Source organism: Electrona antarctica (assembly GCF_951216825.1).
Source record: "Electrona antarctica genome assembly, chromosome: 5".
Taxonomy (NCBI): domain Eukaryota; kingdom Metazoa; phylum Chordata; class Actinopteri; order Myctophiformes; family Myctophidae; genus Electrona; species Electrona antarctica.
In genome coordinates this window covers 51309623-51333613 of record NC_136810.1, presented here as the reverse complement: position 1 = coordinate 51333613, position 23991 = coordinate 51309623, and the positions used below count along the sequence as shown (strand labels likewise).

General features: G+C 43.5%; 2 protein-coding genes across 2 annotated transcripts in view; both read left to right on the top strand.

The window, feature by feature from the left end:
* The first annotated feature begins 2473 nt into the window (after positions 1–2473).
* On the top strand, positions 2474–5191 carry il17c (interleukin 17c). The gene is made up of 3 exons (XM_079502112.1): positions 2474–2638; positions 2778–2998; positions 4546–5191. Exons 1-3 carry the CDS (start codon positions 2558–2560, stop codon positions 4793–4795), a joined length of 552 nt encoding a protein of 183 aa, XP_079358238.1. The 5' UTR covers positions 2474–2557; the 3' UTR covers positions 4796–5191.
* A 266-nt stretch (positions 5192–5457) lies between these two features.
* Positions 5458–23991, top strand: part of tango6 (transport and golgi organization 6 homolog) — a 55126-nt gene continuing 36592 nt past the window's right edge. Inside the window, exons 1-11 of the mRNA XM_079502083.1 lie at positions 5458–5589; positions 12516–13180; positions 14112–14231; positions 14803–14953; positions 16214–16320; positions 16728–16890; positions 18462–18523; positions 20055–20170; positions 20414–20590; positions 21150–21276; positions 21928–22128. Coding sequence (XP_079358209.1) covers positions 5541–5589; positions 12516–13180; positions 14112–14231; positions 14803–14953; positions 16214–16320; positions 16728–16890; positions 18462–18523; positions 20055–20170; positions 20414–20590; positions 21150–21276; positions 21928–22128 — 1938 coding nt within the window. The 5' untranslated portion in view covers positions 5458–5540. The remainder of the gene's footprint in view (positions 5590–12515; positions 13181–14111; positions 14232–14802; positions 14954–16213; positions 16321–16727; positions 16891–18461; positions 18524–20054; positions 20171–20413; positions 20591–21149; positions 21277–21927; positions 22129–23991) is intronic.

Below are 23991 nucleotides of genomic sequence, written 5' to 3'. Positions count from 1 at the left end.
GTGTATCGCCGATATGTATTGCCAATGCAAGAGCAGCAAGATTAAAGAAATACGATCCCAGTGCTCCAAGGTTCAATTTAGTTCTCGAATTCAGTGTAAACACTGAATGTTTACACGTTTCTTCTGGCTATGTGAGGCGCTCATGCGTGTGTGTGTGTGTGTGTGTGTGTGTGTGTGTGTGTGTGTGTGTGTGTGCGCCCAAGATTCTAGCAGGTGTTAGATTCAGTTGCTCGATTCAGTATTTACTATTTAGACATTTGATATTCATTTTAAGACTTTAGTCTTCTTGGTTACAATGGCCTGGGTTTGTACCCATTGTAACGTCAAACTCCATTTTAACCATGATAGCTTCCCTGAAAACACCTGTCCTTGGTTCTGGTGACTACTGCTCTCCTAATACGTGAGGAGGCCATGTTTTTTCAATTACATTTTTCATTAATTTTATAAACATTCTTTGGAAAATGGAGAAAAAAAATAAAAACATCAGATCCACAAAATATAATTTAAAAAAAAGTATATGAGTCACCAGTCAGTATGAGTCAACCAGCTCAGTGGCCTTGTGATTAAGAGTGTCCGCCCTGACACTGTTTCCACACCTAAGCGCAAAACGGTCGACAGCCGTGCACGTCTTAAGCTGTGCGCAGCTTATTTTCCGAGTTTTTAGACAGCTGGTGGATGGAAATTAAGCTCCACCTCCGCGGACGACTTGCGCGGAGGAGAGCGTTTCCGGGAATCTGGCCGTCGCGCAAGTCTTCCGCGGAGGTGGAGCTTAATTTCCATCCACCAGCTGTCTAAAAACTCGGAAAATAAGCTGCGCACAGCCGAGAACGTGCGCGGCTCTTTAGATAGTGTGGCAGCACTGGGATGTCGGGATTTGATTCCCGGACGGGTCGTACCAAAGACTCTGAAAAATGGGACCCAATGCCTCCCTGCTTGGCACTCAGCATCAAGGGTTGGATTGGGGGTAAGTCCCTGCGACATATAGCATCATCATGATGCTATATGTCGCAGGGGTGTAGTTGTATATGTGTACTTGTACATCAAGCTGCCTCACGCTACAGAAACAGAAACAGGAACAGAAACAGGGTGTGTGTGTGTGTGTGTGTGTGTGTGTGTGTGGTTTGAGTGTCCGCCCTGAGACTGGGAGATCGGGTTCGATCCCCGTCATACCAAAGACTGAAAAATGGGACCCCGCCCTGAGAACCCCTCCCTATACTTGGCACTCAGCATCAAGGGTTCGATTGGGAGCAAGTCCCTGCGACATACTAGCATCATGTGTGTCCAGGGGGTGTATTTGTACATCATGTCCAGAGGATGTACTTGTCTCACAGAAACAGGAGATAGGATCCTACCCTCATGACTCGGAAAGGCTTACTTACTTACTTACTTACTCATTTAATAACAAAATAACATTGTCATTTTTGCATTGGTGTTGGAAAAGAATGATATTACCATCTGTTTGCTGTGCCTCTTGTTATACTGTGCCAGTGCCACCTGACCTACTGTAGGCCTACTGCTATTTTACTAAATAGTGGAACAATACAGTATAGAAAAGAAATGCCACTTTGTATTTCACCATGCACATACTACCAACTATACCAAGCTCCTTGGCTTTACTAAATTTGGACTTGATTTTTTTTTAATTTTATCTTGAAGGGGCATGTTTTGCACAATAACAGTCTTTTCATTATATCTGCCCACGATCTCTGTGATTTATACAGTACGTTTGTTTACCTCAGTCACTGATACTAAAATCTGATATTTTATTTTTTCTATGAACCTGTGACTTGACACCCATACTGTTATAAAACCAAAATAAAAAGATTTTGAAAGAGAATCAGGAACATATTTCATGGAGAAATTATATTCCACTGACTCAGGTAGACAGGTAGTGTTATAGAATTGTTTTCAGGGACATCAGAGCATAAAGGTTTTTATTTTATATGATGTAAAATCCGTGGCAAACAGAAATCATGTAGGCTATAACTGCAATACTGTCCCCCAATTTAATTAATTCATCAATGAATGAATTCTGAATTATATTATATTATTATGTCTATAGAAGTGTCTATTTGTACGTCTCTAAATGTTTTGATGATTTGAACATGGTGGACCCTATTGGAAACAAGTGTAATGCTTAATTGGGTCGTCCACTCACAGTTAACAGCCTTTGTATTGAGTTTGTGCTTGAAATGTACTGTAATTCTGCAAACTGTTAATAAATTCTTCAATCAATCAATCAATCAATATGTATGTGTAATAATAAGAAAAATAATGTTAGGGAAGATTGTTAAAGTCTGAAAGCATGTCCTCCATATCAGTTCAAATCATTCACGTGTGCATTATTTGCGCACGCACAAGGTGCTGCATGTTATTGTGGAATGACAAATTCAGATTGGTGATGCAATGTGATGACAGCTTATTAGTCAAACAGCTGAGTAGGTTGCTCTTCTTATGGAAAGAGGAAGTCAGGGAGCCTAGGTATACCTAGGCCATTTCCATTTCCTCATGCTTGCGGTATTTCCCAGGTAGTAGGCAGGCCTATAAATATTAAGGCATGGTGTCTGCAACCGCATGCTTATCACTCAGCAGTGCACAGAGATTATACAGCAACATGTTTGGACTATACAAACTACAGGTTAGTGTGAGAGAGGGTCAGGGGGACATTGGCTTCTTGGATTTTTTTTTTTTTTAAGATAACGTTTAAGTTTTGTGAAACACTTATAAACCAGTTTTGTTGTAGATAGTAAATTGTATTCTAATTCTTTGCATTGCAGGTCCTACTCGTGGGAGTATTTTCCGTCCCGGCGTGGACATCCAAACTACCGTGCTATGATGAAAGCGAGCTGGACGGCGAAGCTCAGAAGAAGCTCCAACGCCACTACCCACAGCCGTTTGAGCCGCGGTTCACCACCGGCCCTAAAGTCTGCGATCTCAAGCTCTACTACAGACAGTCCGATGACATCGCCAACCGCTCTATTTCTCCCTGGCGGTACATGTAAGTTAACGTCTCTTTAGCTTTAGACTAGCCTCCTTTTTTCTTTTTTTTTTAGCTAAAGGTGGTTTATTAACCGTGATATTATGTAGGCTGCCTATTTGTTAAAATAAGTGTTTAGCTCTAGCCTCTCGTGACTGATGCGGTCTGGTCTGAACACTGAACAGGCGTCTCGGATCTCCCCGCCTCACCAATGTATCCAATCAGGATTCAGGAGAGATATACCGGTAGCCTATAAGTGATGTCGCCCCCCCCATTATTTGATTGGATACATTTGGTGGGCTATCTATCCCTTTTATATACTCTATGATCTATCCCGAATGCTGAAAATGTAGCCTATTTCAAATTCTGACTTTTAAAAAGAGCTGGAGATGCAGAGGTCCGCACCAGCCAGACTCCTGGCACCTGGAGGAGACCCGAACACTATGAATTAAAGGCTCCTATCGGAATATATAGGTTAACCTTTTGACAAAATAAATAAATAAATAAACAAACAAAAATAAAATAAAAAAACATATTATTATAGGCTAAATATTTGGTGTGGTTAACTTGCAACCACACCAAATATTCCCAGAATTCCCAGAATTGCACCTTTCTAGTTTAATAGCTATTTTGTTGTGAGACTGTAAAATTTGACTTATTCCTATGTTTGTAAGCATATGAAAGGGATGAACTTGATTAATAGGAATAATAGCCTGCTAGCCTACATTATAACTTCAGGGATATAGGCAACCTTAGGTACAGGTGCCAAAATTGGCACAGGGGAGGGTGATCACTGGCACACTGACTGATTTAGTCAGTTCAATGAAGTCTCCTCACATATACAAATTACATTCTGCACATTACATTCATTGCAAACTCCTAAACTCTCACATGGGGAGGGAGTCTGAGAGAGTTCATTGGGTTAGAATAGATCATAGATGCTAGAGTAAATAATGATCATTACATCCTGATGTGAAAGAACACATTTCTAAAGAAAGAATAAAGGTTATGTATAGACAATCAAAATAAGTTGGACACATTTAATTTTGATGTGGTGTCATAATTAATCCATTGAGACCTGGAACGCATCCATGTCACGTTAGCGTTTAACCACATTAACCATTAACCCATTTTGGGGCGGGAACCCCTTTTGGTGTTTTAAACATTGTTATAATTTAGCTATTGAAAAATAGCAGATCTACAAGCTCATAGCGCGCCACCGAGTGGCGCGCTATGAACTTGTAGGTCTGCTATTTTTGAAAAATCGTTAAAATGTGCCTCAAATCTTTCCGAAAATTGTCATGATTTAGAAAACTTTTTTTTTTAAATTTCGACGTCAGGCCTGAATGGGTTAAACGTTATGTTGATATGGCACAGACTACGAAACTTAAAACATGGCACTTCATGTCAAAAGGTTTGCTGACTTAGGCTATAACTTAGACTAATCAAGTTCAATCCTTTCATGTATAGGCAGGCCAGGCTATAGCTGTATCATATCATAGTGTAATATATTGATGATGAATTGGCCAATAAAGTGCTGACTGAGTTGCCTGGTTGTATCATTACAGAGCCAACACTAACGATGCCAGATTCCCACGGACGATCGCTGAAGCCGAGTGCCTGTGCAGTGGATGCATCATGATCAACGATGAGGGCGTGCACGAACACAAGGGCTACAACTCCAGAGTCCTGCTCCAAAGCAGGATGGTTCTTATGAAGGAGAAATGCGCAGGAGGACGAGGATATCTCCTCAGACCGACGAGCGAGCGTGTGGCAGTTGGCTGCACGTGCGTCAATGCAAGCAATGTTGTTGTCTAAAAAACAGATGACACGTTTTTATAGAAAAAAATAGTAGTGACATGTTTCACGTGATGTTGTGTTTGTTTTAAAACACTTTACAGCCTGAGAGTCGAGTCATCCAAGGCTGTTATTTTAGGGTTTAGGCATATGCCTATCTGATTTCAAAATAACAAATCAGTGATTTGTTATTTTGGCCTATATTAGGCTAGCTATCTACTGTTTATGGCCTGGTAACCTGGTACTAACTACATGGATTGATGGTAGATTTCTTTTTCCCTCTTTTTTTGGTGATAAATCTGCCATCTTTTAAGCTATAAAGTTATTTATTTTATCTGCAATAATATGTATTTATAGAGGATATTTATGTATGTCTAATATTTTGGAACTTGGTTAATAATAAAGTTAATACAACTTGCAAAATGTAATCAATCTCTTTTTGTAAATATGGTCGCTCTTGCGTCATTATACATCGTCTCATTCCGGCCGATCACAATTTGTGTCTTCACCTTCGTCATCAATGATTTGTCAGACTACTTGGGACGTCCCACGCTTTTCTTCCTTTTTCTTTTTTTCCTTTGGTCCTTCTCTATGCAAAGCAGTCTACGTCATACGATCAGTTGGCCAATCTCAGGTTCATGCGCTATATGACGTATAATACCGGCGACACGTGCAAGTGTTGTTGACGAATGACGATTACATGTGTTCTTCCGATTGTCCAGGAATGTAGTTCGTTCTCTGGTGTTCACAACTTAATGTAGGCGAGATGACTTCTGCTATTCTCTCTGCATTAAATGTCTTGACGAAACCTCTCGGTAAGTGCATAGAATGTTAAATCAAGACAGACATTGTATGATTGTGAAACAGGAGAGCACAGCTAACAGCTATACAGGGCAGGCTACAGCTGGATCAAAAAGTCATAAGTATTTGAATGAATCTGACTAGCCATGGTTCACTTCACATGACGCTCACAACGCGGGATGCAGCAATGCTAATCGCTGTACCAGCAAATTTCTAAAACCCGTGGCACATGTGGCGAGGACTTTATATTTGAAATCGGAATGTTTATATACACGTTTGGACTGTAGCGATTGCGTAAAACAGGCTGCAGTTGCGCCATGTTATGTCAGATTCAGGGCTAGAATCTGACATAATTTAAGACTATAGCTAAGTGTCAGTATCATTCTGAAGTGTTTTATAACTAGAGGGTACACTTTACACTTGCCACCTATACCGTACGAATTGTACGGTGAATTGAAAATGGTAAATGGAGGACCCTGATGTATACAAGTCTTAGTGCTTTTCCTGGTTTTATCCTCGTAGCAGTTTTTGTATTGACTTGTGCTTTCGTTTGAAATGTACCCAATTACCCATTCTACATACTGTAAATAAAATGTTCAATCAATCAAATAAAGGCCCCTGTCACTCTCGCGTCTCGCCATTCAACTTGGAAGTTGTTTCAATTCAATTCAATTTTATTAAAGTGTCAAATCACAACAAGTTGTCTCAAGACACTTTACAACCAACAAAGATCCACCCAGAGCAAGCAATATGTTGAACTTTCCTAGAATCCTGTGCATTATTTGTTGAATGAATTTTGTATGACGATTCAGAGCTACAATCTGGGACTTACTTGTGTTGCATAGATACGAATTCATGTGTATCTTTCTATCTGTAATGGTAGAGTTGGCTCTGGTCCATAGCGTTATAAGGAGTTCTAACGCTATGGACCAGAGCTAATATGGTAGAGTGTTATACAATACTATACCTAAGTGTCCTTGAGCAAGACACTGAACCCCTAATTGCTCTGATTGGTGCTTTGCATGGTTTCCGCCGCCATCGGTGTATGAATGTGTGTGTGAATGGGTGAATATAATGCACATAATGCACAATCTATGTAAAGCGCCTTGGATAAAGCAAGGTGCTATATAAATGGACCATTTACCATTTTAAAAGTAGACCCTAGCATGTGGTAGGAGGTGGACACAGAAATATCTCAAGATCTGTATTTTAGCTGAAAGCAAGATGGATGCTATCTGACGGCATCTGAGTTGAAACACTCCATTGATACTGACAGCCCATTCATGAAACAGAAAAGTCCTATCTGATTGTAGAGGGTATGTGCATGCATAAAGTGAGTGGCAAATCGAGTGGCAAAGTGAGTTTAACGTCGTTTAACGTTGAATGCAATCATATTAGTCCGGCAGCCGAGGTGGACGGGTGGGAAATTTGGTATATAGTCTTTTTTATTGGCCTAAAATATTGTCTATATACATACATTCATGAATCCACTTGCTGACCGGCTGAAAGTATTGGGCAATTTTTTTGAGTGGTGCAAACCACTCCAACAACTGGCTTTGTTAGTACCCGTGTGTGTGTGTTTGTGTACCTACTACCTAGGCTGTCCCTCAAAAGAATGAGCATGGTTACTATGGTCACTGACATTACGTCAGACCACAGCTGATCAGTGCATCAGACCTTGCACCATTCAGTTCACACGGGTGTGATTTTTAATAGGGCATGTGACATGTCAAACTACAACAACATTCTGAATCCATTCCAAGCATTAGTTTTGCACAAAACACACTCCTTGGGCGAAAAACGGCCATAGACATCATGACAAATGTGATGAGGTCAGCACATTTTGGGCACATTTGGGCAAGTTGCTATGGCTGCTTTTAGCCCAAGGAGTGTATTTTGTGCAAAACTAATACTTGGAATGGATTCAGAATCATGAAAAACCCCTAGTTTGACATGTCACATGCTACTTAAAGCAAAAGGAAAATGTGACATTTTTCCAGCCATAGGATGTTAATGGTAGGGTGACGGGTCACAAGAAACCCCTATTAAAAAAATTGCCCAATACTAACAGCCGGTAGCTGAAGCAAGTGGATTCATGAATGTATGTACAGTAGATAGACAACATTTTAGGCCAATAAAAAAGACTATATACCAAATTTCCCGCTTTAAACAAAAGAAGATCCGGTCGTTGAGATGGACAGACGTGTTTCGTCTCGCTCCTGCGCCAAGTCACAGAATGTTGACAAAAAAGCGCATTTTCTCGCTCATTTTCTTTTCATACTCCTGTGGATTATGGATTTCTACTCCAATTCACCCTGGTTCTACCATCACGTGGATATGAGGAAAATTGATTACGAGAACAACACCAGCGTAAACAACGAAGAACACAGCACGTTCTATCTCCTCGGCAACAACAACAATGGATCGACCGGTAAACATCTCGGACACGGCGCGGCTGGAATCCACGCACTGTTAACCTGCAATCCGGCCAAAAGAAACAAACCCCTACTTGGCAAGATCGACAGACGCCTGTTCTGTTGTATATTCTTGTTAATGGCAGGAGACATCCAACCCAATCCTGGTCCTGTAATCACTAGACTTCAGGCGAAGAAACAAACTTGCCTGATGATCACGGACGCAAGGACAACAAAGGAGACGGTCGCGGCCACACAGCCAACTCAAGATACGGGCACGGAGCCGCCTTGGGGATCCATCGCAAGGACAACGCATGAGACGGTCACGGCCACACAGCCAACTCAAGATACGGGCACGGAGCCGCCTTGGGGATCCATCGCAAGGACAACGCATGAGACGGTCACGGCCACACAGCCAACTCAAGGTACGGGCACGGAGCCGTCTTGGGGACCCAACGCAGATCTTACATCGGCGGCAGTCGAGGCAAAAGACACGGACAACACCACCATCTACAGGCGTGAAGAGTCTCCACATCCAACCAAGGGGGACAACGAGGCTGGAGACGGACACCGTGATACTTTACCTGCTATTTCTGCTGTTTCTCCGGTCGACACCATGGCTCAATCGGCCCCACCAGAGCCCTCAACAAACCTGGACGAGGGACCCCATCCCCCACTCCCGCCACCCCACGACGACCCCCACGCACCCCCCACCCTCCCCCCACGGCAACCCGCGGCTTCTACAGACATCAACAATGGCCCTCCGCTCCCCTACTTCGCCATGGAGGAGATAAGCACCATAGTCAGAGCCAACGGACTTCATATCTTTCACCTGAATGTCAACAGCCTTGGACCCAAAATGGCTGAAATCAGGCATATGTTTCAATGCGGTAAGGCGAACATCATTAGCTTCTCTGAAACCAAACTTGATGAGTCAACCAAAGACCCAGAAGTTGAAATAGAGAACTATTCTTTGATCAGAAACGACAGAAACAGGCATGGTGGTGGCGTGTGTATGTATATTCACAAAGACACTGAATATGTTACTCGTACTGACTTACAGCATGATGAAATTGAAACTGTGTGGGTTGAATTAATTTTCAAAAAAGCTAAATCAGTATTAGTGGGCACCGTCTACAGACCGCCTGACCAACATGGGTTCTATGATATACTTGAGGGGTGCTTAGCTGAGGAGGAATGTGTAGAGAAAATCCTGATTGGCGACTACAATACAGACATGCAACGAAAGGAAGCACCTGTGTTTAAGTCATTCAGTAAGTTCTGTGATCTACATAGTGTCAGTCAGCTAATTACCCAACCCACTAGAGTGTGTGATTCTACTCAAACTGTCATTGATCTCATTCTGTCCTCGGACAAATCCAGAATCTCCAAGAAAGGGGTTATTGTATGTGGGCTTAGTGATCATTTTATGATATTCTGTACCCGCAAAATACAAAAACTTAAGACCGGCTGCCACAAAACAGTCATATCAAGGGACCTCAAAACCTACTCTAGTGAGGTCTTTAACCAAGTATTGGAGAGTCTGGATTGGTCCGATGAGCTTAAAAGCACACATGTCGAAGAAGCTTGGCTTGGCTTCAAAACCAAATTTACATCAGTACTGAACAACATGGCTCCTTTGAGAACCACCAGGGGCAAAACCCGCTCGGAACCATGGATGAATTCGGACATACTGGCTGCAATGAAAGCCAGAGACAAAAAATGCTCTGAAGTTCTAAAATGCAAGTCAAAGCTAGCCAAGCGCTTCGACAGTGTTCGCCAAGCTCGTTTGAACAACCTAAATACACAACGAATCAAACTACGAAACAGTGTAACTGCCATGACCAAATCAGCTAAAAGTAACTTCATTAATGATAAAGCTCAGGAAAACAAAAACAATCCTCATGAGCTCTGGAAGCTACTAAACAATCAACTAAGCTATGGTCAGAAACTAAAAACCAGATTCTCGAACATAAACATCAAATCTGACAACACTCTCATCACTGACAACCTTGATGTGGCCAACTACTTGAATATCTTCTTTACAAACATATCAACAACTCTGGTTAACAAACTGCCCTCCCACTCTGGGCTCTTTGGTGTAGAGCACATTACAACCTTCTACAAAAACCTAGGTGTTTGTAAAGACGATTTTAAACTAGTTATGGTAACAACTGATGAGGTAATTAAGAAACTGAGTGCCCTCCAACCCCACAAGGCCACAGGCCATGACAACATTCCCTCCAAATTTCTCAGAGACTCAGCCATCTCTATAGCTCCAATCATCACCCACATAGTAAACCTCTCCATCAAACAGGGACAGGTCCCCCAAGATTTCAAACTGGCCAAAGTAACCCCCTTGCACAAGAAAGGGAGTAAATTAGACCCCGGCAACTACCGCCCTATTTCTATTCTTAGTTCCATCTCGAAAGTGATGGAAAAAATAGTCTATGAACAGGTTGAAAAGTATCTTGCCACTAATAAATTATTGTACGAGTTCCAATCTGGCTTCAGAACATCCCACTCCACTGACACATGCCTCCTCTATTTGAGCGACCACATCAAACAAGAGGTGGACGCTGGCAAATACTGCGGCATGGTCATGCTGGACCTCCAAAAGGCTTTTGACACCGTGAACCACTCCATACTGGTTAACAAGCTAAAAGCAATTGGTTTCGATAGCACATCAGTGAGCTGGATGCAATCCTACCTGGAGGGGAGAGAACAGATGGTGGAAGTGAACGGAACACTGTCCCCCCCCCTCCCAGTGAGCTGTGGCGTTCCACAAGGAAGCATACTAGGGCCTCTACTGTTCCTAATATATGTAAACGACATGACTTCAGCCTGTGACTGCAACATGTTCCTGTTCGCAGATGACTCAGCACTGCTGGTCTCGGACAGGGACAAACTGCAGGTTGAAAATGCCCTCAGCTCTGAACTCGGTAGAATCTGCACCTGGCTCGCTGATAACAAACTATCTTTACACCTGGGAAAAACTGAATCCATTCTCTTTGGCTCTATTAGTAATCTCAGCAAGGCAAATGGCTTCTTGGTTAGAGTGGGTGACAATGTTATCACACGTAAAGATGAAATTACCTACCTAGGTTCCATCCTGGAGGCTAATCTTTCCGGTGATAAAATGGCCACCAACGTAATCAAAAAAGTCAACCATAGAACAAGATTCCTCTACAGGATCTCCTCACTGGTCAACAAAAACACCTTGAAGACCTTAACAGGAGCCCTTGTACAGGGTTTCTTTGACTATGCATGCACCTCCTGGTACCACAGCACCTCAAAGGCCCTTAAAACCAGGCTCCAGACTTCCCAAAACAAACTGGTCAGGCTCCTACTTGATCTAGCCCCCCGAACCCACCTCACCCCTGCCCACTTCGACAGGCTGGAATGGCTTAGGGTCGACGACAGAGTACAGCATCTTGCAATGGGTCTGGTCCACAAGATTCGATACACCACCAAGATACCCATGTACCTGTCTAGATACTTCCTTAATGTTAACGAAGTCCACACCCACAACACCAGAGGGAGTGCAACGAACCATGTACAACCCAGATTCGGCACAAACAAGGGACTAAATTCTTTTCGCTCCTATGCCACCAAAATGTGGAACGCCCTACCAACTGTCATTAAGACATGCGAATCCCTTGACTCCTTCAAAACCGCTCTCAAAGGGCACCTACGGATGGCTGCAATTCGAAACTGGCCCCCGTAAAATCTGAATCCCCCCCCCCGCCCCCCCCTTTTTTCCCCTCACTGTATATATTTCTTTTCCCTTTTTACCTCCTTTTTGATGAATTCTTTTTTGATGAATTCCTGTTCTGTCTATAGAAGTGTCTAGTTGTACGTCTCTAAATGTTTTGATGATTTGAACATGGTGGACCCTGTTGGAAACAAGTGTAATGCTTAATTGGGTCGTCCACTCACAGTTAACAGCCTTTGTATTGAGTTTGTGCTTGAAATGTACTGTAATTCTGCAAACTGTTAATAAATTCTTCAATCAATCAATCAATCAAAGCCTGTCGGCTGCCGGACTATATAGGACTTTTCTGTTTGGATGTCAAGATCAGAAAGTAGAAAACATTTTCTATATTGTATTAGAATTTGGAAGCACTTGTTCTAAATCAATCACTAACAAGGTGGCACACAGGATGTTGAGTGATTTACAATGAGCACTTCCTAACTCGAACACTTAATTGAGTTGATGTTGATAACATCAGTGTTGACAGAGACCAAGATGTGTCTCAACTCTCAATATTGGTGAGTTAATCGCCATTTAATACAAACCGATAGGACCTTTCTCTTTCATGAGTGAGCTGTCAATGGAGGGTGTTGCAACTTTGATGCACATAGTTGCTTGCAGCTAAGTTAAGATATCATTGCAATCTCCACTAGGAAAGACATTATGGATTGTAGCTTTTAACACATTGTAATAACCTGTCTTTCTTATGTAATTATGTATGCACAACCGCGGACGACCCTTGGAATAATGTTGCCTTTATTAACATCCCCAGAGGCCTCTGCTGTGGGTGACGCCCAGTCCTCGCAGCAGGAGGCATTCATGGCAGCGCTGCAGGCCAACCGAGCTCTGCTGTTGGAGCAGCTGCAATGTGAGACGGGCCTTGAAGAAGTGCGGAAGCTGAGGGAGGAGGTGATGGCGGAGGCAACCTGGTTCTCTAGTGACACAGAGGATGCTATATGGAACTTTGTTCAAGAGTGTCTCCTCCTGCTCCTCGCTTTAGCCAGACACCTCTCGGTCCAGCTGGCACTCTTCAACCAAAACCCTGCTGTCTCGGCAGCAAGGCTGCGCACCCCAGAGATGGCCCCACCCTTACCCCCGGACGTTCTCAGTGTAACGCAACAAAAGACTCTCGGTGCAGCGCTCCAGTTTGTGGTCTCACTGGGGCTCAGCCCCTACTTGGCACCAGGGGTGGGTGTGCCGTTAGGCCACAGGTCTGCTTTCGGGGTGATGGTGGGAAAGCTGGTCCTCCGTGGTGATGTGGTGCCTGCAATGGAACGCCGTCTCTTCACGACGTCCAGTGTCCTGATACAGTTGGCAGAACTGTCGTCCCTCGCAACGCTGGTTTTCACGCGGCACCTCGGCGATGTCATGGCGGCTCTATGTCAGCTGGGTCACCGGCCGCATCGGTCAGACGGAGGCAGTAGTAAAAAAGAGATGGTAATAAATTCATACCTCAATTTTATGTTGATTGAATGTCTGTACAAACTGCAAATTAGGATGTGACAGAGTCAAAGGAAATGAGAATTAAATCTTGGTTATTTATTGGAAGTGTGCTGTTGTTGGCCATCAGACTTACGGTCTAAAACTACTTTGCATTGGCCCGGGCGGCTGGCGTAGCTTTCTGGGCACCGTGGCTAGCAATCCAGTCTGGCAGTGTGCCGCAGGTTCGACTCCCGATCCCGACGGCCTTTACTGCGTGTCACCCCCCCCATCTCTCTCCCCATTTCCTGTCAGCCTACTTTCATCTATCTCTCTATTAAAAAAAAAGAAAACAAAAGGCGAAAGCCAAAACATATATATCTTTAAAAAACTACTTTGCATTCCCTTCCTAGAGATGGAGTTATCCAAAGTCAGATGCTGAAATTCATGCTAATATGCTAGACACCAAACAGCCCAGAGTAAGGTTGCATTCACACCAGAATGCTTTACTGCGATTAAAACGAATCCTGCTGTGTATTGTCGGAAAGTGTTTGGCAGGTGTGAAGGCTCATTCGAAGTCTGCACACACGTGACACACACACACAACGTCCACTCCCTGTCTCCCTGAGAACACACTGCATCCATGTACCCTCACTTTACGTCCTAACTTTTACTAGAAGTATAATTTTAACACCAATGGATTTCACTGTGTAGTTTATGAATTGAACACATTGATAAAGTTCCCTGCTGAGGTTCCTTGCTGCGGTTATACAGCCCAGTGTGAACGCAAACGCAGCAAATAAAAAATGCAAGAATGATGCAACTTCTCCACCCATTTGCATCGAGTCCACCGAAGTAGACGTGAGATTGCGACCTAGTGTTTTGCAGCTGACATAGAAATAGTCTGTTCTCACTTCTGAGTGATATGCTTTGTTTCTTTTTCTTGTAGGCACTTAGTATTGAAGAGCGCAAGACGTGCAGGGAGGCCCTCCAAAGCATTCTGGGTAAAGTCTACCAGCCAATTGTTGTCAAGGAGCTACTGATCCTTCAAGGCAGGCCAACAAAACAGGTGCGTGGTGTGTGTGCGCTGCTGCTGTATGGCTATTATGACTACTGAAATGTACATATTTAAGAGTACACGTGTTCTTGGGGAACAGAAAGCTCATGTGGACAGTCTCTAAATCGTTAACTTAAATTTGTAACTGTCACACGAATGAATGCGATTAACAATTTGAATTGTTTTTGCATTGAACATAATTGGGACATTACCATTACATTACAATTTGTATTTCTGTCTGCCTTTTAGGCTTCTTAATCACAAATTGCACAGGGAAGATATGACAAATAACTTAAATATACAAATAAATCACTGACACATTTCATTTTTTTAATATTTTTTTTCTTCCCAATAATTGTACAAAATAGCAGAAATAGTTGATAAGTGATGTGTTGTGGAGCTTGTAGATCTGCTATTTCTGCTATTTATTATTTTTATTTTTTAAATGTATGGACATTTTTCAATATGGAAACAATTGACAATTTCACAAAAATAATTGCGATTACGGTATCTCAAATAATTGCGCGATTAGGCGATTTGTGACAGGCCTAGGCTCACGTGCACCTCTGTGTCTCTCTCCCAGCCTGTCCCCCCAGCAGCGGGTTCCAGTAGGGCTGGTCTGGGAGCAGCTCCCCCTTGGCTCAGGCGCCTGTGTGGTCAGCTGTTGTCTGAGCGGCTGATGCAGCCCAACGGAGTCCAAGCTGTTGTGAGAGCCATCCTGGATGGGGGGCCAGGTGAGAACAATGATGGAGAGACCATAGAATGGTAGACGCCTCCTTCGGCTCTGGGGTGTCTGTACTCAAGTGAGGGCAAGCTTCTGCGTTGGTGCTTCACTAGTCTCGGGTAGCCAGACAACTATTGCGAGAGACAACAGTCTGGCAACGCGAGACACAGAGCGGACGTTCGGGTCTGACAAGTCCCGGAAAAGACGCGCTGTGATTGGCCAGTAGTCACTTGAGTGGCAGCGTGGCGTAGCGTGTCTTTCCGCACTTCCGCCCTCACGTCGATACAAGTCGCTCCAATAAGCTCTCACAGAATTTCCCCGCCCCCCTAAATACGCCCCCTTTCGGGGTTAGTGGTGATAGCGTGACGTCACTCCATAGACGCTTCATGTTAACAGAGGTAATTTAAGAAGTCTACAACTTTTGTTTTCTCAAGGTAAGGTTTGTTCTATCTGTTCGACCTGATTTACCATCTTGTTTGCTTCATAATAATATTGGTCTGTCACATTTTTACATTAGAAAATGTACTTAGATTCTCCAGAGAAAAAAACGTGTAAATGCTCATGTTAAAGACACCACTATTTACCGGAAGTGGGCGTGGAAAGCGGGCTGTGAGATAGGCCTATTAACTGCAGCGTCCAATGACGCATCTATTTTTTTGTATATCTATGGGAGAGACCACAGCAGAGAACATGGTCATGACAGAAGATCAGGAAGTAGGGCTGTTACCATTTCACATTTAAGATGACGATTAATTGTCACACAAATAATTGTAATTAACGATTTAATTATGTTTTGGGCATTGGCAATTGGAAAATTATGAATAGAAATTACATTTCTGTTTGGCTTTTATGCTTCGTAATAAAAGAAAAGTGCTTAGGGCAGATATGAGAAATAACTGAAATATACCAAGAAATGACAAATGTTATACTTTACAAGCTTACATCTGCTATTTCTGCTTTTTTTTAATGTATGAACATATTTCCTCATGGAAACAATTATGATGATTATGACAAAGGGAAGGAAGACCAGACAAGGAAAATTAAAGGGAGAAGGAAGGATGTGAAGTTGACTTTGCCCATCTGTTTTTGCTCTTGTTTTGGAAACGAGGCTCTAATATAAGATCATAATGGTAGATTTAAGCATACTACCCTTTTAAAATGTGTTCCTAACTTCCTATCTTACTATCTTACTCTGTGTACTTGCCAGGTTTTCCATTCCATTTAGCAGCTAGTGTTTCTTAATGCTAGTAGTAACCTTTATGTCCTCCAGGTGGCGACCCAGACTGGAGGAAATGTGATAGTGTGGCCAGAATCTTAGCAGCTTGCCCTCAGCAGTCTGTGTCATCAGACGACTACTACAGGCAGGTGTGCCCTCAGGTAAGACTGAGGCTTCGTACGCACATATCAGACGAACATGCTCTGTGCTGTCCGTGTTTCATGGCCGCCTCAATGCTTTTCCAATGGAAGTCACGTGGTTTGATCAAACAGTTGATGGGGGGAGGGGGGGCAATCAAACACAAGTGTTTGGTCAAACCACGTGACTTCCATTGGAAAAGCATTGGGGCGGCCATGAAACACAGGCAGAGCACAGCACAGTTGTTCTTTATGTGTGTACGAAGCCTTAAGACACACACACGCACACAGAAATGAATATGCACGTGCATTCATGGGTAAACACACAGGGAAACGCATATAATATTGCTGGAAGACAGGAGACGGGTCTGTTTAGACTTCTGAATTTCCACTTCTTTTCGACTAGTAATTCCAGCAAATATTATGGTCAGATTCTAGACCTGCTGCACCTGAAGGATAAGCTCACCGCCCTGCAGTTCCAGCGGGTGGCCACTAGAGTGCTGGTCATCATTGTGGAGGACAAGCCCCAGTTTGCCCAGCAGCATCTCCTAACTCCTCTCCTGGGACCTCTCCGGCGCTGTGCCACCCCCACCGGTCAGAACCACACTTATGTTTTACTTTACTATGTCAAATGACAAGATTGTTCATCATCCCTAGCCAGGACCTTTGGGTTCTTTTGTCGAGCGTAGTGATGGGAGATTAATCGGCAAACACATCGGTATCGGCCGATTTTAGTTGTTTTTAGATTAAAGGGCATCTGTTCGATTAATCAATCAGACCGATTGATTAATCGGTCCGATTAATCGGTCTGTCTTTACAGATAAACAAGCCCAAAGTAACAGCTTGAACAGATCTACAAGCTCACAATATTAAATGTAAAGGTATTTAAGTTAAATCTGACCCTGTTATATGTATTTTTCAGAATGGACAAAAGTATTATCATTTTTCAATACAGAATGAGATCATATCGACATCAGTAATATCGGTTATCGGCCATAACGGCAATTAATTATATCTGATATCGATATCGCCCCAAAATGTCTCATCGGCACATCCCTAGTCAAGCGTCATGTTAAAAAGAATGCATCGCTCCCATTGTAAACAATCACAAATAGATCAAATATAAATGTAGATCGGCTATTTCTTTTACCTTTTTTTTTTATGTATAAAATAATGTATATTTCAGGTATTTGTCATATCTGCCCTGTGTCAATTTTGATTACCAGGCAAACAGAAAAATGTGTTCTTTATTCATACGTTCCAACGTTTAATGCCACAAACACAATTAAATCGTTAATTGCAATTATTTGTGTGACAATTAATCGTCAACTTAAATTTGTGATCGTGACATCTCCTTTTCTATATTTCTACTTTTTGTTAACAAAAATAAAATGGATTGAAATGAGATCAAAGCAAGTATTAGACCACATGGTTCACAGTGGTGAACCATGTGTTGAGGGTACTGTGCTGTGTTCCTGGAACAATGTCCAGAGAAGTGAGTTTAGTATAGCAGTTAATTACTGCAGTTCTGCACACTGACAGCTTCTTCTGCTGCCATTACTTTGGATGGAATGTTCAGTGATATTTACGTGTGTGTGTGTGTGTGTGTGTGTGTGTGTGTGTGTGTGTGTGTGTGTGTGTGTGTGTGTGTGTGTGTGTGTGTGTGTGTGTGTGTGTGTGTGTGTGTGTGTGTGTGTGTGTGTGTGTGTGTGTGTGTGTGTGTGTGTGTGTGTGTGTGTGTGTGTGTGTGTGTGTGTGTGTGTGTGTGTGTGTGGTAGGTATTATAATGGCTTGATTAGCCCTTCACACAGTAGTTGTAATTGCCTATACATCTTCCTCACTGTCTTCTGTCCAACAGCCCATTGCCAATTGCAGTTGCTCTCTGTTTTGTTGTCCATTCTGTTGTAATGCATTATTAGACCATGGATCCTCATTTGATATGATATTTTTGGAACCCCAATAGCCACTGTAAAAAACTAAAAACCAGTGTTAAGTTCCATTTGCTTCCTCACTTATTAATCATTGAACCCCCTCAAGGGCCACGTTGAAATCCAGAAGATAAGATGATAACTGCTCACTGGGTCCAGATGTGGGTGTAAATGTGGACTTGTAGAAGGCATATAATTAGTAAACCTATTGAAAGGTTGTCTGCGTCTGTTTTCCAGGCGATTCTCAGGTTGCTGTTGAGGAGTTGGAGATAACACGCTGTGTGGAGGATGTGTACAAGGTGAGATGGAAGAATCATGGAACCACGTACAATACAGTCTAGTGTGTTTTATCGTGATGTTGTCAAGCGTTGTCATTATGTTCTACTATTTTAAAATAAACAAAACTAGTTGGGGCGGAAATGTGCATGACCTACATTCAGGGGCGCCTAACTTTGTTTCCAGGTGGGGGAGCACAGATTTGGACTCATGCGCGTTGTGAGCTTGTAGATCGGCCGCGCCACCGCGCAACGCAGTCGAATTATACACACAATGGAAACGAAACAAAAACAAGTTGAACACATGTAGCCAGGCTAGTTGAGTGCACAACCGCTCCCGCTCACAAACAAAACGACTCGTCACAAGAGTGAAGTGAAAAGGTATGCTGTCATGACTCATGTCATGTAGGACTGTGTGTGGACAAAAAAGGTTTTATTTCAAATAATTAGTCACGCATGGACCGACGACCTCTCTCTCTCTCTCTCTCTCTCTCTCGCTGTCCAACAGGCTGTCGGTGCGCACCGTGCGCTTCGAGCGTGGCGGCGGCGGCCGGGGGGGGGGATATTTGTGGGGGTGCAGTTCATTTTAATCTGCTGGAGCAGCTGCTCCGTTTGCTCAATGGCTCAGGCGCGCCTGCCTACATTGGGTGTTGTATCATTACAAAGGCTTGGGGATCTTCCTTTATCTACATTCTACTGGGAGGGTGGCGGGTGCAATAAATTTGAAGCCGATCAGTCCAGCAGTGACCGAGATTATTATAGTTATAGTTAGTTGCTGCGAGAGTGAGGTCTATAGCCAACACCGACTCGGGATTCCTGGATTCGCTGCCCTCCACAATTTCCTATCCAACATCAGGTTCTTGAGTTCTGCAGTGTTGTCAGCCAAGCTGTCATGCCGCAGCACGTCTATATAGGTGGTACGCTTCTTTCCCCTCCTGGCTTTACCCTGGGTTGGCTCCCATAGGGTCAATTTGCTTGCCTCAAGTTCTGGCTGCCTGACGCAGTGCCCTGCCAGCCTCATCCTTCTGTCTCTGACTTTGTCCGTGACCTTTAGGTAAAATTGTCTTCCTCTGTTGACTTGGCAAAGACAAAAAAAGCGACTTTCTTGGCCTGGCAGTGTGCCCAAGACATTATCTGCTGATCCGTTTGCAACATTAGCCCTGGTGGACAAACGCAGACAGACTCATTTGTAGATGCCAACACTGTAAAAGATGCCCTGCATATTGACTCGGGTATGATCATTTTCTTTGTAGGTCTGGGTGCTAGGAAACAGTCCTCCAGTTCCTCCTATGTATATTGATTGAGGTATGATGATTGTCTTTGTAGGTCTGGGTGCTATTAGGGAACAGTCCTTCAGTTCCTCCTATGTATATTGATTGAGGTATGATGATTGTCTTTGTAGGTCTGGGTGCTAGCAGGGGACAGTCCTTCAGTCCCCAAGTATATTGATTGAGGTATGATGATTGCCTTTGTAGGTCTGGGTTCTAGCAGGGAACAGTCCTTCAGTCCCCAAGTATAATGGATTGGGGTATGACTGTGATCATTTTCTTTGTAGGTCTGGGTGCTAGCAGGGAACAGTCCTTCAGTTCCTATGTTGAAGGCTCTGGAGGAAGTGCTTCCCATTCTCTTCACGTTGCTGTGTTTCACCAAGCGGAACGTCTCTCACCTACGGTACCTGCCGTTCATTATTATCGCTCTATGATGGTTTGGTTCTGTATTGCATGCGGTCATCATCTTTTTCACTTTGCAAGCCAAACGGCTGGCAGGGATGACCATGAGAACACACTCCCTGGATCAGAGAAGTGCTGTACACTGCATGCCGCATTGGAACTTAACGTTGAAATGAAGTGGTTACATGAATCCACTAAGGCGTGAGAGTTTATTGTCTGTGCTCTCTGTGTGTGTGCTCCACAGCGCCCCCTGTCAGGAGATCCTGCTGTGGTACTTGGGTCACGCTGAGCCCTTTGAAGCGCTGTCAGCCCTGAATCAGCTCTCTGGCCTGAGGGGGCAGACGCACGGGGTGCCACCACACTTTCACTTCACTCCCGGGAGCGAGGGAGGGGCCAGGCTGACCCCCAAAGAGACTTCCAGGTGACGACGGCACTGGACAACACAGTCCATATTAACACTATTAGACTAATTATGCTGAGGACGTGTATATACGTCCTGGGAATCAAAACCATGGGGTGCCTTGGACTTGTATAGGTGTCCTTAGGTCTTTTTTGAGTGGTGCAACCACTCCAAGGAACAGCAATGTCCGTGTTAACCTATGTGACTATGTATGTGACTACTATGAGTACCAGTAGGGGCAAAAGTGGTGCTGTTGTGCCAGAAACGGAGAGAGAGAGAGATAGTGCTGCACTGTTGCCTGCTAATGAGAGAGAGGGGGGGGGGGGGGGAGAGAGAGAGGGGGGAGTTGCACCACTTTTATTTTATTGATATTTAAAAAATGTAGCTTTTCAGATTAAAATCTGCATCATCTGCTGACACTCTAGCGCCATTATTTTTTGAAGAATTCCCCGGCAAAAATAGTGTTAATATGCTGGTTGACTGATGTGAAAATCTGCTAATTTATTAGCAAATAATGTGTGTGGGAGGCTGGGGTGGTAGAACCTCTTTCAACTGTGTTTCTCCCTCTGCTGCCTCCCAGTGATGAGGATGACGTGTTGTATGAGCGCCTGTCGGAGGAACAGTGGAGGCTGGATTGTCTGATGCAGATATTGGCCGAGCTCAAGGACAGCGATCTGCCTGGGGATTTCTTCCTGGAGCTGCTGCAGGTGCAGAAAACGCATGCACACAGCCATGCACTAACACACACACACACACACACACACACACACTCACACTCACACTCACACTCACACTCACACTCACACTCACTCACACACACACACACAGGAACTGTCATAGTAGTACGTGTAGTACATCATAGGGCTTTAAGCAACTAGTCGACTATTCAACTAGTCAACTAGTAAATCCACTAGTCGACCTTGTTGGTACTAGTTGACTAGTTGATAAGATTTTTTTTTCAGGCCTCAAGATCAGGTAGATTATAGTTATAGTCACCAATGTACACAGTTTTTAAATACAAATATTTATTTCCATTTATTTTTATTTATTTTTGAGTGGTGTAAACCACTCCTACAACTGGCTTTGTTAGTGCAGAAAAAATGAGCATGGTTGCTGTGTGATTTCATTACGTCAGACATGATTTCATTACGTCAGACAGGCTATATAAGACCTTACACCACTCAGTTCACACGGGTGTGATTTTTACATAATATGTAGTTAAACAACTAGTCGACTAGTAAACTAGGCAACTAGTCAACTAGTAAAAATGAATAGAAGTGAATGCCCTACATCATGTGAGGGCTAGTTTGACAAAACCTCTGGGTTTTTATCTCTGCTGTTCCCATCTTCAACTGCAGAAACTGACCAGCTGGACATCAGAAGAGGATGAGGAGGACCAGGAAGTGGAAGCGGACACGTCGTCCATGACTCTCCTAGAGGTGGAGCAGCACCTGTCGGGGCGTGCGGCGGGGAGCGGCGAGAGGCTGGCCCTGCTACAGGTGCTGGCTGTGGTCTGTGACGTGCTGCCCTATACCCTGCTACTGAGGAAAACCACACAGGTGAGTTAGTGGAGTAGCCTGAAAACTCGCCTCTTCTTCAGACTCCACCTAAGGGCCGATTCATACTCCTATTTTAGAGCCGAATAAAAGTCGGTTCGGCTCTGTAGAGCCTACAACGTGACGTCATTTGAGGTTCGGGGGGGCGGGTACCGTCCTAAAGTCGGCTCTTCGGTGCTACTGAAAATTTCTGACGAGCCGAAATCATTTCGGCACTACAGCGCCGAAACAGCGGTAAAATAGGAGTATGAATCGGCCCTTAGCCCGTAGCACCGGCCGTAGCACCTGTCCCTAGCCTCGACGACCTTGCAGGCTTATGTAAAGGCTAAAATATGTCATTCAGATGTTATGCATGTTATGCAGACAGATGCCTGGTCATTATTGATCTGCCATTCTATAGTGTTTATAGTTTCAATTATACTGTTAGATGGATGATAGGTTCTTAGTTTACTTACTTATCCTAGATAACTATTATTTATTTTTTATTATTATTATTTTAGATATTTTGGGAGCTTTTTCTCTCTTTATTTGATAGTTTACAGTAAGTTAATGGGGAGAGAGGGAGATTCTATGCATCTATTACCTTGTTCTTGCTTATCGTACGGTAAGAGCATCTGCTAGATGCTTAAATGTAAGTAAGTACATTTTATTTATAAAGCACTTTTCCAAACAAAAGTTACAAAGTGCTGTACAGTGGTCAACAAGGCAATAAAAACAATCAAATTAAAACACACGATTAATAACACGACAAGAAGAGTAACAAAAACAAAACAGCAAATAGGTCAGGTAGACATTTCACAGATCAAAGTGCAATCGAAATAAATACGTTTTTAGCAATTTCTTGAAAATGTCGACAGACTCTGCCTTCTTTATAAAAAGGGGGAGGTCATTCCACAGTGTGGGAGCGACCACTACAAATGCCCGGTCTCCCTTGGTTACCAGTTTAGTCACCGGAATTTTCAAAAGGCCCTTATCTGAAGACCGGAGTGATCTTGAATTAGTTTTTGAAAGCAGAAGGTCTGAGATGTAGAGAGGGGGCAGCCCGTGTAATGCCTTATATGTGGTTAAAATAACTTTGAAGTTTATTCTGGATTTGACGGGTAACCAATGAAGTGCAGCGAGTACCGGTGTGATCTGCGGTTAGTGTTCGTAAGGATCCTGGCGGCTGTGTTCTGTATTAACTGGTTAGTGCTTGTAAGGATCCTGGCGGCTGTGTTCTGTATTAACTGGTTAGTGTTTGTAAGGATCCTGGCGGCTGTGTTCTGTATTAACTGGTTAGTGTTTGTAAGGATCCTGGCGGCTGTGTTCTGTATTAACTGGTTAGTGTTTGTAAGGATCCTGGCGGCTGTGTTCTGTATTAACTGGTTAGTGTTTGTAAGGATCCTGGCGGCTGTGTTCTGTATTAACTGGTTAGTGTTTGTAAGGATCCTGGCGGCTGTGTTCTGTATTAACTGGTTAGTGTTTGTAAGGATCCTGGCGAATGTGTTCTGTATTAACTGGTTAGTGTTTGTAAGGATCCTGGCGGCTGTGTTCTGTATTAACTGGTTAGTGTTTGTAAGGATCCTGGCGGCTGTGTTCTGTATTAACTGGTTAGTGTTTGTAAGGATCCTGGCGGCTGTGTTCTGTATTAACTGGTTAGTGTTTGTAAGGATCCTGGCGACTGTGTTCTGTATTAACTGGTTAGTGTTTGTAAGGATCCTGGCGGCTGTGTTCTGTATTAACTGGTTAGTGTTTGTAAGGATCCTGGCGGCTGTGTTCTGTATTAACTGGTTAGTGTTTGTAAGGATCCTGGCGACTGTGTTCTGTATTAACTGGTTAGTGTTTGTAAGGATCCTGGCGGCTGTGTTCTGTATTAACTGGTTCGTG

Bases quoted from the DNA above. Each gene is read 5' to 3' on its own strand.
- il17c (XM_079502112.1), top strand. From the start codon at position 2,558: ATGGTGTCTGCAACCGCATGCTTATCACTCAGCAGTGCACAGAGATTA. The intron at 2,639-2,777 runs GTTAGTGTGAGA...TTTGCATTGCAG, and splicing joins TTGGACTATACAAACTACAG to GTCCTACTCGTGGGAGTATT. The intron at 2,999-4,545 runs GTAAGTTAACGT...GTATCATTACAG, and splicing joins ATTTCTCCCTGGCGGTACAT to AGCCAACACTAACGATGCCA.